At 40.8% G+C, this 16,894-nt stretch overlaps 1 protein-coding gene across 8 annotated transcripts in view; it reads left to right on the top strand.

The window, feature by feature from the left end:
• Senp1 (SUMO specific peptidase 1) overlaps positions 1 to 16,894 on the top strand; it is a 98,529-nt gene that overhangs the window by 40,555 nt on the left and 41,080 nt on the right. For all 8 annotated transcript variants that reach the window (XR_004113655.1, XM_031354326.1, XM_031354309.1 and 5 more), the window contains 3 exons: positions 1,634 to 1,718; positions 6,966 to 7,125; positions 11,987 to 12,158. Coding sequence is in view for 7 of the 8 variants with exons in the window: in XM_031354326.1 (XP_031210186.1) it covers positions 1,634 to 1,718; positions 6,966 to 7,125; positions 11,987 to 12,158 (417 nt within the window). In the remaining variant the exon portion in view is untranslated. The remainder of the gene's footprint in view (positions 1 to 1,633; positions 1,719 to 6,965; positions 7,126 to 11,986; positions 12,159 to 16,894) is intronic.

Below are 16,894 nucleotides of genomic sequence, written 5' to 3'. Positions count from 1 at the left end.
CACTGCCCGACTGAACTTTGGACTTTTAACATTGTTGAGACTGCTATAGACTATGGGGGCTTTGAAGTTGGATTAAGTGTATTTTGCGTTATGCTATGCTTAGTTATGGCCCCCATAGATTCATATGTTTGATCAAGGCTATGGGGGCTAGGGAGTGGAATGTGATAGTTTGTGTATGCTCAGCTCAGAGAATGGCACTTTTCTAAGGTGTGGCTCTGTTGGAGTAGGACTGTCACTGTGGGTGTGGGCTTTAAGACCTTAGCTGCCTGGAAGTCGGTCTTCCACTAGCAGCCTTCCGACGAAGATGTAGAACTCTCAGTTCCTACACCATGCCTGCCTGGATGCTGCCATGCTCCCACCTTGATGATAATGGACTGAATCTCTGAACCTGTAGGCCAGCCCCAAATATATATTGTCCTTTATAAGACTTAGTCATGGTATCTGTCCACAGCAGTAAAACCCCTACTAAGACATGTGGTATATGAATTAAGGATATTTTTGATTGTTTTTCTTTTTTTGTTTTTGTTTTTTGAGACAGGGTTTCTCTGTGTAGCCCTGGCTGTCCTAGAACTCACTCTGTAGACAAGGCTGGCCTTGAATTCAGAAATCCACCTGTCTCTGCCTCCCGAGTGCTGGGATTAAATGTGTGTTGCCTCTACCTGACAAAAATAATATTAGAAAGGTCTTCATATTTACTCTGAATATTCACAGATCTCTGTTCTTCTTTTTTTTTTTTTTTTTTTTTTTTTTTTTTTTTAAAGGTTTTTTGAGACAGGGTTTCTCTGTGTAGCCCTGGCTGTTCTGGAACAAATCCGTTCTTTTAAACTAGTTACTAAGCATAGGTTGGGGAACAGAAGTGAATGTACAGCCATCCTGGGCTTGCTGTGACATAATTGGTAAAGGCTCAGGACACAACCCAGCGTGGGTATTGCATGAGAGCTGGGATGCTGTGGAATCTGCATTTACCTCTGAAACAGAAGCCGTATGTTAAAGCATCCCTGACTGACAGACGTGCTGACAAAGACCCTTTCTGCCAAGCATGATGGCGTTGGTTTGATCCCTGAGACCCTCATGATGACTCCTTCAAGGTGTCCTCTGACCTCCTTGCTTATGCCATGGGTGGGCAATAATACATTAATTTTTTAAAATTAAAACAAAGAAAATACTCTTAGCCAGTAGGAAAACCATTAGTAGTTTGAGTGAGAGGATTGGTTGTAGCAGGTGGGACACTAGTCCCCCGCCATTGTAAGGTGTCACAGAGATGCTTGCTATGCTTGGACTAAGACTGCAATAGCACTCCTCATGAGAATTATTCTGGAGTCCTCAACAGTAAAACCAAGTAGACTTTCTCAGCTTCTGTAACCTTGTAGAACTCACTGTCTGATAGAATATAGTAAATGCAGATGCACCGGCCAGTGAACATCCTTTACCTTATAGAGCAGATCATTACTTTCCAACTTTCCACTTAAATCCCAGTCATTTCCTTAAATTGTCTTTTTCTTGTTGGCATGCAGGTATTTATAATAGAATTGGTATATACATATTATATTAAGTTGCAAAGCTTATCGTAGTTCTGCTTAGTGATGTTTTTCTTAATGTAAACTTATTTTCTTTAATTCACTTCTGTTTTTAGATCCTGCCTTTCAGGCAGGGGACTTTAGACCCAGCTTTCACGGGTTCTGCGAGAAATGCAGCCTATAATCCAGATTATCACTCAGGTATGGCTCATTACTTGTATTCAGTTCTTGCATGCCCTCATAGTTCCTCATAGCAAATACTTTGTGTTTACCATCTCTAAAGGTGAAAACATTATCAGGTGTTGGGCCATGGCTCAGTGCTAGAGCACTTACCTACTGTGCTCAAAGCCCTGGGTTTCCTCCTTATACTGTCAAAAAATTTTTTTAAAAAAGTTGAAAGCATTGTCAATAGCAACATGACATTTTTCCATTATACTTCATTTTAATAATGTGTTTATGTGTGTAATTTGGTCACTATAGCAGTTTGGATTTAATGTCACTCAATTACTAACCCTTGAGTGCGATAGTTGTTTTGGAATCTGTTCTTGTCTACTATTCCATTATAGAAAATAATATAGCTTTGCTTTATTTTGTTTCTGTTTTGCTATGTGGATGTAATACAAAGGATATTTGTTTTGTATTGATTTAAACCAAACAGCTAACTTATTTCTTTTCTTGAAACAATTAAACCTGAAAATTTATTTCTGCCCAAGTCTGTTTCTCCTCCAGGGCAGGAAGTACTAACTACATGTTTTGTGTAGCACCTGCCACAGCCATATGCTTGTGTACTCAAGGGCTTTGCTCTTCAACCTGTAATCCATGACAGAAGGTAGCATTCTCTAAGTGACTCCTGTCCCTGGCCTACTGCCGGCCTTATCCCTTTCTACAGTGTACACTTCTCACAGTATTCTGCCTGTGAGCTGGAAAACTAAGAATCTGCCCATTTGTCTCTGAGCATTATGGCTTCTCTGAGCATTATGGCTCCGGAAGAACGTAGTGACCTTCCAAGTCTTTTCACCCAGCATTACTTCAAATCTCATTCTGCCACAAATACAGGAATAAAAGGAATACTGTAGAGCCTGCCTACATGAGATTTTTTTTTGTAAGGATAAGCTTATGATAAATATGAAATAAATATGCACAAAATAATCGTTATTATTTGGCTTCCTCAGGATTCTTTGTCAGCAAGATGAGATCTCCTCCCCTAAAAAGACGTTAGTATGATGTTCTTTTAGATGTATGTTATATTTAAGTGTGCATTCCTTAGGTGGGTGGCACTAGATTTCCCCTCAGGATGGACAGTGGCCTTACATAGTACGTGTCAATAATTTCCATGGTAAAAGAACTGAGAGAGCAACTCTTTAGTTATTGAAAAGGCTTTGGTAACAAAGAAATCTGGTGTGATAGTTCATAATCTACAAAAGAGATGATTATAGAATTAATAAAATCAAATCAGTAATATTTCCATTTGAATCATGCTGTATTTGCTTGTTATTTCATATGCTAGTTTACCATTGGATAGAATCATTCTGTTTGTTTTATTTAAATGATTGCTTTATAATAAACAATTGTATAGGAAATTAGACTTAAATCCCCTTGACTAAAAAAAATATTACTTAATGCCATTCTCTTTGGCCTCTTGTGATTATTCTCTCTATATATATTCATACACACTATATACTTTGACACAAAATCTTTGTAACTTAAAAGTTTATATTTTTTGTTTTCTGTCAGTGCAGAAGTTCTCATATTTATTGTTTTCTGATAATTTTTAGTCTGTGGCATTTTTATGCACAGCCATAGTCCCTTATGTATAGTTTCAAACTCCACAAAGCTCTAAAAAACTTTTTTAAATTTGACATTAAAACCAATGTGAACTAACATGGAGAGGTTTCTGTTTGACTTCACTTATCCCTGTAAATATAAGTGCACAGTCGTTTTGTATAGAGTGCTGCTCCAGTTTATACCGGCCAGTGTTGTACAGGGTAGCAGGTTATCTGACTGAGATCCCCCATCTGTAACTCTGAAGTGTACTCTTGGATCCCCGGGCTATGTGATTTAGGATGATGACCAGTGCCTTCGTTTGTCACCATTGTGTTTCCTGGGCTTAAGTCCACTACTCCTTTGTTAGTTGTTAATAATACCTCTTAAAAGCATTCATATAGTTTTTCCCTTTAATTTTAATTGAATCTTAATCCTGACAAAGATATATTTGAGATCACCCCAGAGCCTCATGTTCTTGAATGTAGCAATATTTGACCAGGTTCTTGTCTTTCTAATTAGTCACAAATTGTTGAAAGGTACACTTTTCCTGTGTTTATCATCATACCACAAGTTGATCCTCATACCAAAAGTTTTTCACTAAAGCTTATTTCCCACTTGAATTTATGACCTTTTTAAGAAATTAAAATATTTTGTAGTAGTTTTGTATACATGAGACAAATAGCAGTGAGAGTGACCTGAGCTACCGAGGAGTGCTACACTATCCTTAGATGCACTCTCTGTGACTGTCTCCAGCAGGAGACAGGAGTCAATCTGCCTGCTTAGCTCAGAGCCTCTCCACCTTCCTAACACTACGACCCTTTAATACAGTTCCTCATGGTGGGTGACCACCACCTATAACATTATTTTCCTTGTTACTTCATTTTTTGCTACTGTTATGAATTGTAATGTAACTACCTGATACATAGAATATTTGATATGCCACCGCAAAGGGGTCCCATCGCACAGGTTGAGAACTAATCTCTCAAGACTTCATCTAGTCATTGATTAAAAAATTTATGACATGCCATAGACTTTACAGACAGAAGTTTACATCTAATATGCATACACAGGGCCCACGGTTTGATCCCCAGCACCAAACAAAACCAAAGCTACTTTTTACCATGTACTTTAGAGACTTTCCTTTGCCGTACTCATTCCAGTTCATTACAGATGCTGACAATGTCTCTGCTATCTGCTTTGGCCTGAGCCCGCCCTGCTGATGGGGTTACATGTGGGTCTCTTGGTACCTGCCATAGTCAGGGCACTGCTGTTTGGGCTGCTGCTGGCTGCTTTGCCATACTCTGTCTTCCAAGAGGAAATGAAAGTCCAGATTGTAGAATCTATTGGAGCCAGTTCTCTGAGTAACACCATGCAAAACTCTGCTTCTCAAGTCTGCTCAAGATTAAAGTATTGGAAGGAGGTTATGTCCCACCTGCTTACATAGCATGAGTGCAGCACTCTCCTAAGAGCCAGCCTTACAGAGAGCACGGCAGTGGGAGAAATCTAAAGTGTTTTAGTCCTGAAGAGCCACAAAAAAAGATTGAGCTGAAAAGAGTTTTCTAGTGCTTTAAATGTATCAATATCTTTAGGAAATATGTTAAATTAGGTTATTAAGCTAACATGTAGTAGATCAAGTTTATTATGCTGTTACTACAGTAACTAATCAATCCCAATGTTAAGAGGGGAAATAATGGGTTACTTTCACAGTGTATGATTACCTCACACATTATTCTTTATTTTTTAGAAGGAGCTTGAGGGGAGGTGAGCTAAGAGCCTCTAAATAGCGAGAGTACACTGTTGTTTTTAATAGTTTGTTATGTCCATAACAGCACTGCCTGTCTCTGCAGGAAACTTGCAGAAAAAAAGCACTCAGTCATTTCATCCTTACAACATAACCACAATTACATTTCTGGGGTATTCTAGTTTTATATGCATGTATGAGCACATGATAAATCACCTTGTTTCTGGCTTTCTAAATCTAATTCCTTAGTAATGACAAAATAGCAGGTTAAATTTTACTAATAACAAAAGATTTGCAGCCTCTTATTAGTTAATCCCTTACTCCCAGCATCAGGATTACTCAGTGGTGTGGTTGGCTGGGGCTAGAGCACCTGACTGAGCCAGCGCTTCCCCTAGCATTGTAAAGCTGAAGCCTCACTCTAGTGCTCTTAGGACCCTGGGTCTCAGAGTTCACGTCTATCAAGACAATTTGAATTTTTCAGAGATTTCCACCTAAAATGTACATTTTTAGTTAGATCATTTAGCAAGCAGTATGAAAGCCAGTTAAGTCTACTGTTACAGCTCTGCGCTTAGCAGCCATTGTTCTCTGAGTTTCTTACTGAGACTCCTGGTCAGTACTTGATGATCTGTCCTCAAAGTAACGCTAATCACACGTTAAGCCCACACATTCACTATAGAGGAAGAAAGTTTTTATTCATTTTAAAAATGAGTATACTTACTTTGTCAGCCTAAGTCACTACACTGACTAGGGAATTATTTGATACTAACAGTACTATGCATTGCTTCTTCCCTTATGTTTACCCCAAATTCTGTTTCGTGGTTTACTTAAGGAGCCTTCTTTTTGAAGGATGTTTTATTTGGATAGAGTACTAAAAGACAGACAAACGAGTGTATGCATGCATATGTGTGTGCGTGTGTTGAGACAATCTTACTGTAGCCAAAGCTGGCCTTAAACTTGTGATTGTCCTGCCTCAGTTTCTCAAGTCCTGGGATTACAGGTGTGTATCGCCATACCCATGCTAAGTACTTTACATAACATGAATGCATACTATTGTACAAAGTTCTATGTTAATGTTCTTTGAAAGGAGAGCTTCAGAATATTGTTAGTATAAGATAAATTATGGGAATAGAGAATTAGCACTTTTACTTTTTTTATTGGTACTCCATAGAATTTGATAGCTTAATGTCTGAAGTTATTTTGTGGGAGTTGGTTTAACTTATCTGGTCCTCCTAAAAGAGAAAGGAAGGCATAGAAATTATTCTACTCCTAGCTGTCATTCCAGTTTATAATCTAGAGTTCATAAAGTTAAAGTAATAAATAGTCCTCAGTCTGACTATAGTAGCAACCACTGGATTACTGATGATATATGTAATGATTGTGGCTTTAAGAAACTGAAGGTTGTACTAGAACCAGAGGTCTACAGTGGGTCATTCCTGCCATAAGCCAGCCAGTGTAAGCAGCAGTTTGAGATTCTCTGAGTCTGGAACATGCTAGTTACAAGAAGGAAGTGACACCAGCTGCTAATTAAGCAATAACTGTTGTTCATTTGAATTACAATCTCCTTGGCCCTCCACTTGCTTTCTTACTGGTCTGGCCTACCTTCTTTCAGGCCCAGGCCTGGGAGTGCTTGCAAGATATAGTTGGGGTAAAATGTTGACTTTTGGTGGACACCACGGAGTCACATTGATGCAGATAAGGCACATGGCTGTGGCAGGATTCAGCTCCTTCATCAATTTTCAGGTTAGTATGGCTGAATCGATTATAGTTTGTAGAAGTTCCCTTACTGCAGATTTACTGGCAGTTGAGACTGGGCTCTTTTTCCGTGAGAGGCATGGTGATATGCTTCATTACTTTGGAATGCAATGATGGAACATGGTTGCAATCATAAAAAGGCCTAGATGTAGTTATTTGTTCAACTTATTGAAACTTTCATTTTCTTTTAGATAACCCTTCCTCAGACAGTTTCCTTGGCTCAGGTGACACAAGAACCTTTGGTCAAAGTGCAAATGGACAGTGGAGAAATTCCACTCCAGCGTCAGGCCTAGCAGCACAGAAGCCAAGAAATAGCCGAAGTCTTTACCTCGAAACCCGGAAGACCTCAAGGTTAGTTTTTGGTCGACTTACTTCTTAAACCCTGCCTCAGATACAAGGGGAAAATGGCTAGAAAGTAGATGCTTCATTAGAATTTTCAATGAGAGTACCATTTTAGGGCTCTAAAGTACAAATGTATTTCCTGTGTGCTGAGCCTGAGTGACAGCAGAGCCTTGTAAACGACAAGGAGGAGACCTGGTGGCAGACCTCTTAGGACTTAGTGTTCAAGCCGCCATACAAACCCAACAGGGACAAGGATGTCGATCTCTGCAACGGGTAGCAAAGAATTGGCACGGATTTTTAGATTTTTTTTTTATTTTATTTTATTTCATTTTATTCAATGTATGTATTTTTATCTCACATGTGGCATTGTTTTGCCAACATGTATGTCTGTGTGAAGATGTAGTATCCTCTGGAACAGGAGTTACAGACAGTGTGAACTACCATGTGGGTGCTGGGAATTGAACCCTGGGCACTCGGGAAGAGCAGGCAGAGCGTAACTGCTGAGCCTCTCTTCAGCCCCAGACCCAACCATTTTAGACTCTCACAGGACCTTACTTAAAACACAGCTGCCTAAGGTCTGCACTCGTCAGCTGGGGCCAAGTGCCTTGTAACTCTGAGAAAGTGTGGGCTTGTGGGGACTTTACTCAGAGCTGCCATACTTACACACTGCTTATTAAAGACAGAACTATTTGAGTATTTTAAAACTTTTGACAGTGTTGGGGAATCAAACCGAGGGAATGAGCATACTAGGCAAATACTCTGCCACTGGGCTATATTACTGGCCCGTCAGCATATTTTTATGTTTTTATTTTTTGAGATGAGTTCTCATTTAGCCCAGCCTGGACTGAAACTTAATATGTAGGCAGGGATCCTCCTGCCTCTAACACCTAGGGCTTGAGATTACAGACATGAGCAACCATGGCTGACTCCCAACACATAGAAATAAAGCTTTTCTTTTTATAACTTCTTAAATTCTTTGTATGTATTTGAGGAATGTGAGGTCAGTTAGTTTCCTCATTAGCCAAACTTGCTAATACTGATTAAAATCAACAGAAGAGCTTTTATTTACTTGAAGATGATAAGCACATGGGTTGTGGGAGTGTCTGTGTGTCGTGGCTCCTGGGCTGTGAAGGCGTCTGTCTGTCATGGCTCCTAGGGTCCTTTTCACCACTTACTCACTCATGTAAGGTCAGTACATTACACTGTAGTAAGGTCAGCACATTACACTGTAAACGTTAAAAGGCTAACAAGGTGAAAGAGCCTTGGTACTATCCACGAACTCCTCCTCACATTGGGGTTTCCTCTAAGCCTCCCCGCCTGTCTTCCCATCTGTCTTTCCAAAGGGTAGCAGTGCTTACGTACTTGCACACTATGCAACATGTGATTTTTATCCTCACTAAAGATATTTGTGTGTTATTTAGCAAATTGCTTTCTCAAAATTTGATAATACCAATGTTTATATGAAATTATAGAAAAAATATATATCCTTTTTTAAAAATTAAAAAATAGACATAAACAAAAATAAAACATCACATTTCTACCAAACTGAGCACAATTTTTTTTTAAGATTGATTTATTTTATGTGTATGAGTACATTGATGCTAACTTAAGACACATCAGAAGAGGGCATTAGATCTCATTACCGATGGTTGTGAGCCACCATGTGGTTGCTGGGAATTGAACGCAGGACCTTTGGAAGAGCATTCAGTGCTCTTTAACCACTGAGCCATCTCTCCAGTCCCTGAGCACAATCCTTAAAAAAACCTTTAAGTATTGTTGGTGCTTTTATATTTTTTTCAAAGACTAGTTCATACTGTACATACATTTTTAAATTATTAGCATGTGATATATATATATAGCTGTGTGTGCCATGGCAGCCATGTAGAGTCAGGGCACAGCTTTAGAGTTGATTCCTTCCACCTTTATTTGGGCTCCAGGGGTCATTAGGTCAACAGGCTGTACAGCAGCCCCTCTACTGGGTAAGGCGTTTCCTTAGCCCTAAGACTTGACATACTCCTGTCACCAGCTTCTTTAGCACCAGTTACGTCTCATTGATCCAAACTGGCATCCTGGGGAGTATCGCTACATGCATGCACTATCAGTTACTCTTCCCCTTAGGTTTCTTGCAGTCTTGAAGGGCTGGCGGTTTGGAGGCAGGGTTGGTTGGTTGGTTGGTTGGTTGGTTGTGACTTAATGGCATGATTTTTTCCTGTAGAGTTGCCTTTGGATTTAATAGGTTACTTCTTCATGGTATCATTGCTTTATCCATGTCCTGTGCTTTTTGTAAGTTAATTTTCTGACTCAAAGAAATAATGATATTTTGTTATATCATACTAGAAAACAAATGCTGTCTTATTCTGGTTCTTCTGTGATTTGTGATGGTAGATTGACTCTGGGCAAGAGAGTTTAGAGTTTGGTCCCTGATTGTACATTAGAGCTCTCCCTTTATAATTTGAATATAATCTGAGTGTGGTTACTTTGGCTTTATATAAGTGAACTGTTTCACTGAAACTAATCCCTTAATAATTATTGATTTCAATTGGTAATCCTTATCTAATGGTTCATAAAGTTAATGAAACTATTTTAGTTGGCATTCTGTTTTTCTCATAAGGTCAGGCTGTTTGATTACCCTGAAATTCAAAGTCTGTTGTATGAAAGGTAGGATAAATGTTTGTTTCTTTTTAAAATTAGTTTTCAAAGTAGGTTTGTTTTTTTTTTAAATGGCTACTTCATATAGCTTAATTATCATGATGAATTCAGTATGTTTTGAACTTCACCTTAGCCGTTGGTGTTGATGTTTGTCTTGTTCTGGGGTAGGTTGGCTTGGTGCTGCTAAGTATGCGCCAGGGTCTCAGCCCTGCTTGGCAAGCCCTGAACCACAGAGCTGCATCCCAGCCTTCCTTTCACTGTGTGAGTCAGAGTCTCCTAGGTCACTGGGCTGGCCTTGAACTTGTAACTCTTCTGCCACAGCTTCCTGAATAGCTGGACTTAGAGGACAGGGACAGCAAGCCCATCCTTCTTATCTTTTTAGTGCTCATATCCTGACACCTTTGGTTTTGTGACCTAGAATGGCTGAGAAGGAAGGGGTATTTGCTTGTTTGCATTTTAATAACATATCTTTCCTGTCAAGTTCCCTTTGCGCTTGCTACGGCTCTGTTAGACTCGGACTCATTAAATAGCGTAGTATGCTGCCTAGCGTTGTGAGATGCCTTCACACCACTTTTTGGTTTAGTTATTTTAATATTGAGGAGACTCACTTGAGTAAGCACAGGTAGAAAAGACATTGTAGAAATGTCTTTCCCGGCACTTGACAGTGTCACTGCTGACTGGCTGGCTGTGTCCTCCCAGCCTGACACAGAAGCCTGAGCCGACATTTGGAGTCTATGTCTTCCTCCACTATAGTATATAGGAATGCCCATAGACTTTTGGAAAACTAAGAGAGTATATTTGGTTTTGGTTCTTTGGATTAGGTCATCTCATTTGGATAGTTGAGTTTATTGAATCTAGCTTAGACAGCTATGCAACTCTTTTAAGTCCTTGGGGAAAAATGAAAGAAGAACAGTTCATCTTGGTCAAAGTGCGGACCTCAGGCTTGCAGGTGAAGGAGGATGCAAAGTGTCCTATGAGGACGGAGAAGCTTCAAACCAGTAAGCTTTAGACAGACTGGGATTTTGAGTTCACAAAGGTATTTTTCTTGTCAGTTTTCCCGCTAGAAAGGGCACAGATAGTAAGAATCCATCATGTGCTGTGTGCACCCTGGCAGAAAGCTTTCTGGTTGGTCTTCCTGAAGGAGGCGAGCCCTCTGGTGGTTCTGGAGGGAATTGGACGTTCCCTGAAAAGGCTAGGAGGCTTCAGCCTTACCCACCTTTACATGTTTAATTCCTTCCAGAGAGCTCCAGGCACAGGTGGGGAATAGAAATGGGAAGTAGTAACAGAGAAAATAGATGTGGTTAGCATGCCTCTGCTCTGGGTTGGTTCTCCAGCAAAGACTAATCTGGTTTGTTCTCTATCATGCCATATTGCTAACTGGTTCTTGAGAAAGGAAATTCTACATTGTGACTCCAAGAAAAACAGTTTTGATTATTTGCTAGGTGTATGATTTAGCAGTCTGTGGTCTTTTGAGAGGCAGAACCTGCTTATAACCTGTGTGTTCTGTATTTCCACAAATGCACTCTGTCATTATACCTCTCCAGTTTTCCGTTTTTCTATGTGCATTGGTGTTTATGTGATAGAGTTACAGACAGTTGTGAGCTGCCATGTGTGTAGCCGGTCTTTACTACTTTGTGGGTTCTTCTTTCCCCTCCTTTTATCTGTCACCTCTGTAACCCTGTTTCTCCTCCTATCACTAGATGGGAGAGGAAAAAGGATGGAGGGAGAGAGAAATAGAGATCTTTGAACCTCATATTTTTCCTTTTGCTTCTTCTTTGAGCACAACCACTAACAAACCGTACTCAACCCCCATGAACTACCAACAACCCATTCCGCCTCTCAAGTCCCTAGCATTTATGTACCCCATGAAAACTTCCCAGAATTCCACACATCACACAATTGCAGAAACTATCTGTAGCTGGCAGAACCATTCCTCTGCTAGAACACAAGGCAAGTCATGGTCAATCAGCTGCTGCGAAGCAACCCTATATCCCACACCTGAGATTTAAAATGAAAGCAGTTTCTTATATCTCTGTTTTTTAAAGAAACTGAAATTCGAGAACTTTCACTATACCTGTGGGCACTAGGAATGGAACCCAGGTCCCCTGGGAGAGCAGCCGGTGCTCCTCCACACTGAGCCAGTTCTCCAGCCCTGGTTTTGTTATTTCTGAAAAGTACAAGTAAAGATAATCACTGTAACTTTTCTTACAAATTTCTTTAGTGGCTTATCAAGCACGGTTGTGGGAAAGTGCAGTCACCTCTGCCACATGTCTGCCTACGAGAAGTCGTTCCCCATTAAGCCTGCCCCAAGCCCATCGTGGAGTGGGGCGTGTCGTCGGAGCCTTTTAAGCCCTAAGAAAACTCAGAGGCGACACTTCTGCACAGCAGAAGAGGTAAGGAAAAGCTGCAGCCAGAGACGCCAAGGGGAAGGCCTGCATGCAGTGAGAGGATCGTCTGCTCTCTGCCGCGTGCTCATAATTATTGTACTTAGCTAATTCGCTCTGGTTTCTCCCCATAATTACTCTTTATAAAGTTTTGTTCTGAGTTCCAAAATGTTGGAAAAACATTATTTAAAACATTATTTTCCTGTTGTTTTACAACCTCTCTGAACTGTTATTTTCCTTAGTAAAACCATGAACTTCACTCAGCACTTTTTGTTTTAATAAATTTGATTTGTTATAATCTTTAACTAGCTACAGTTTTCATCAATTATAAAAACAAACTATAAAATAAAAAGAAATTAATGTTTTAGAAAGCCGGTGATGGGCTATGGAAATATTTTGGTCAGTAAAGTTTTTTCCATCAAAGATCAGGACTGTAGGTCAGTTCCCAGCATTCACATCAAAAGCTAGACAAGGTGCATTGTGCTTAGAATCCCAGTACTTGGGAGGCGGAGACAGGCAGGTGTCAGGGCCTTACTGGCTCGTTGGTCTAGTCTACTTGGTGACTTCCAGGCCAGTGAGGAACAGCATCCAAGGTTAATATATGGCTTATATGTGTGTATTTGCACATGTACATACAGATTTGTTTGTTTGTTTGTTTGAGACAGGGTTTCTCTGTGTAGCCCTGGCTGTCCTGGAACTCACTCTGTAGACCAGGCTGGCCTCAAACTAAGAAATCCACCTGCCACTGCCTCCCAAGTGCTGGGATTAAAGGCATATGCCACCACTGCCCAGCAGATTATTATTTTTTAAGTCAGTTGAATTTATTTACTTTTCATTATTAGTAGGATCTTTTAGGTCATAGACGTTCTCAAAAGAAAGCTGTTCTGCTCACAATGACTTGTTCTTTTCACTCTCAGTAACCGAAAGGATGAGACTGACAGTGAGTGTGCAGCTGCACAGCACCAAGTATGCATCTGTGCAATTGCACATTGATTCAGTATCTTAGCTGTTTGCTGTAGAGATCATTCGTGTTTTAATGTGCTTTCTTTCTATTAGTATATTAAATAATTGAATTCTTTTGACCTCGTACAATAGGTAAACGTGAGTTTATATTCACACCTTACAAATGAGAAAAGAAGGTGACCTGGCTAGTAAATGGTACAGCAGGTCTTGAATGCAGGTCTTGTGGGGTCTCTTGTGGTGTGCTTCCATTACATAGCATGGTGGTCAATCCTGCCTAGCTCTGCTTCCTGTGCATAAGAGTACAGCAGTACATGCTAGAGATTACACAACTTGTTAATTGAAGAAGATGGGTCATTATTTGTAAAGTGGGAAATGTTTAGTAAAGATGTACTTTTCTGAGATTTAGGTTTGTATCCATAGAGTACAGATGAAACAGAAAAGTGGCACATTTGCGGTCTTGCTGTGTAGTAGAGCTGAGTAACGAGGGTACAGGGAGACTGACTCTGAGGGTAGTGCAGGGCTGCGGGGACCAAGCCTGAGCCCCAGCTGTCATTTCTACAGCCTGAGCCCTCGTCAGGATTCCATCAACTGACTTGTCAACCTCATCACTTTTATTTCATCTTTTCTGTTACTACAGTTTGCATCAAGTATACATTAGTTGATACATACAGAAGTAGTTTCCCTTTTTGTTTTATTGAGAAGAAGCCCTCACTCAATAGCCCAGACTAGCCTTTAGCTCATTATAGAGTCCAGGCTGGCTTCAAATTCTTGATCCTTATACGTCCTCCTCCCAAGCTGGCATCATAGGTCTGAGCTGCCCTGCCTGGCTTATACTTCTTCCTAATGTGTGGACTTGAAGGGCTTTGTGCTTATTCTCAAGTGAAGCATGAAAAGGCCGTCTGGGGAGCGGGAGCAGTGCAGCAGCTGAGAAGTCTGTCTCCCAGGAGTCCAGGTCTGTAAGGTCTTTGTCAGCTGTCACTCATCAACAGTCTCTTCCTGGCTTTCTTGCTGTCACTTCCATTGCCATCATGAGGACTTGGGCTAGCCAGGTGAGTACGTGTTTTCTTGTCGCCAGCCTTGCAGGCCCAGGCTGGGCGAGTAGAGAAGGAAGGGCAGAGCTCCTGCTCTGGCAGCAGAAGATGAGGACTGAGCCTCGGCTGGGAAAGCAGCTGCAGGGAGTACAGGGTCTCCAATGGAGAAGCCACTCTAGTTGACAGTGACCCATATGACTAGGACAGAATATTAGAGCAGACAGCCCTGTGAGTGTTCAACAAGTGTTTTATGTATTTAATTCTGGGTATTACTAGCAATGCAGAGAATACTCTTCTCCATACAGCTAGGAGGTTTTAAATGGTGGTGGTTTGACTTTCAGTGATGTAGAGGAGCAGGGTATCTTACGTAGCCCTGCCATCATAGAACTCACTCTGTAGGCCAGACTGGCCTCAGACTCACAGAGATTCACTGGGGTTAAAGGCATGAGCTAACATGCCTAGCTGGAACTAGAGACTTTTATATGGGAATTTGCAAACTGTAAAAAAAATAAATACACATTTCCCCCCATAGATATGTTGGAACTTACAGGATGAAAGTGTTTGCTTAGGGTAAAGAAGGAACATAATATATTAATACCTAATTAAAGTTGACTTTTGTCTCTGAACTTCAGGAGTGTAATGATCCATATAAAATTGATGGATAACAATCTACCACTGCTATACTGAGTTTTTACCAGGACTCTTATGACAGGGATTTTAAAAAGGATTGAAAATGTATACATAGTAACTATACAGCTATTGACTCTGAGGGCAACACTGAAGAGCCATGCTCTCTAGCACCATTCCCTTTAACTTAAATGAAATAAAATTGTGGTTTCTTAACTACACCAGTCACTGTCACCTCACAGCATGTGTGCTCTCTGTGTCATCTGTACAGATAGAGAGCATTCTGAGCTGTTACAAAGCAGAGGTGTAAGTCAAGGGCAGGCAGGACGGCTCAGCAGGCAACAGCACCTGCTCCAAGCCCTACGACCCGGGAGAGAGCCAACTCCCACAACTGTCCCCTGGCCTCCCATGAACCCACTTACACACTAAATGTATGTGGAGGGAAATTTTTAAAAACCAACAAATTTTTCTTTGTAGTTAGGTGCTGCAGTGAGATACACAGTTCCATGAGTAGCATTTTGTGGCTGGAGCATCACGCACTGTGGACTGAGGGGGTCTCTACTCTCCTTGTTTAATACTGTAGTAGTTTAACTGAAAACCAAACTGGATTTAGAAGGAAAGGTTTTAACTATTTTGCTACATATTTATTTATATGTAAAGCTACTATTTTATGCAAAATGAATGGGAGACAAGTTAGGATTCTAAATTACAATAATTTATAACAATTGCTTATTAGGTTGCTGAAGTTCATCTTGTGTTCTTCTGTCTACAGTCTTATTTCTTTGGTTGTGAGCCTAGCCACCTCTCCAGCCCTCATGTTACAGTCCTACACCTCAGCTTTATGCTGTACTCTTGTAGAAATGCCACCTCTTGCAGGAGTCAGTCCCATGAGGTTATTAATAGACTTCCCCTTTGTGATGAGCATGTGTGTAGCTGCAGGAGCACAAGAACACTGAGGTCATCGCACCAGTGGCTATCATGAGCTGTGTGTGCTACTGTGGACAGGTGACGCAGATTGTCTGTCGCTCCATCCATGGGGACGAGGTGGCTGTGTCAACTTGGCTATCATGAGCTGTGCTGCTGTGGACAGGTGATGCAGACTCCTTTCGTTAGATGCTTTATTTCATGCCTACACGTAGTCTACCTGCCCGTGTGTCTGTGCACTGCTTGCAAGCTCGGTGCCTGAGAAGGCCAGGAAAGGGAATCTAATCCCCTGGAGCTAGAACTACAGATGGGTTGTGAGCCACCATGTGGGTGCTGGGAATTGAGCCCGGGTTCTTTGGAAGAGCAGTTAGTGTTCCTAACCACTGAGCCATCTCCCCAGCCCTAAATTTCTTTATTGTATGCTGACTGCCGCCCTCTCCCCTCACACACACACTGGGTATAGACCCAGAGGTAGTATAAGAGAATCATATATTATTTTCTGTCTTTAGTTTTGTTGAGGAATCCCCAGTGGGCATTCCCTCCAACAGCACTTGAGGGTCTTTCCACCCCATCCTCACCAGTCTATTTGTTTTCTTGATGGTGTCCTTCTAACTGGAGCAAGACAGAATCTCTGATGGTTAAAGTTGTTGAACATTTTATTTATTATTTGTTCTTTTGAAAACTGTCATCAGTTCATTTGCTCATTTTATAATTGGATTATTTATTCTTCTTGAGTTGTTTTTTGGGGATTATACTATTTCTGCAGTATTGGGGTCAGTTCCAGGGCCTTGAGCCCACCAAGATCTGTGCCACTGGGCTATGTCTGCAGCTCAGTTTTTTTAATTCAGAATTCCTCTGGTATTTTCAATCTTTCAGGTGCTGTGTGATCAGTTTTGAGTCGGTTTTGTATAGCATAAGAAGTAGGAATGAGTTTCATGCTGCTACATGTGGCATCGGGTTTCCAAAACTGTTTGTTAAAACTGCCTTTTCCTTAGCATGGTTGGTTTGGTTTGTTTGTTTGTTTGTTTTTGTCACCTTTGTTGAGAATCAAATGGCTGAAAACTGTGTGGGGTTACTTCTGAATCGCCTCTTCTGTTGGTGTGTGCCTGTTTTTTTTGGTAGTAGCATGCTGGTTATGTTCATATGGCCGTAGTGTAATTTTACAACAGAGCTTATACTACTTTGTCTATTTAGTCCCTT

Source organism: Mastomys coucha, unplaced genomic scaffold (assembly GCF_008632895.1).
Source record: "Mastomys coucha isolate ucsf_1 unplaced genomic scaffold, UCSF_Mcou_1 pScaffold11, whole genome shotgun sequence".
NCBI classification, from domain to species: Eukaryota; Metazoa; Chordata; class Mammalia; order Rodentia; family Muridae; genus Mastomys; species Mastomys coucha.
Note: the sequence above shows the minus strand (reverse complement) of the source record. Positions and strands in the feature narration are given on the sequence as shown.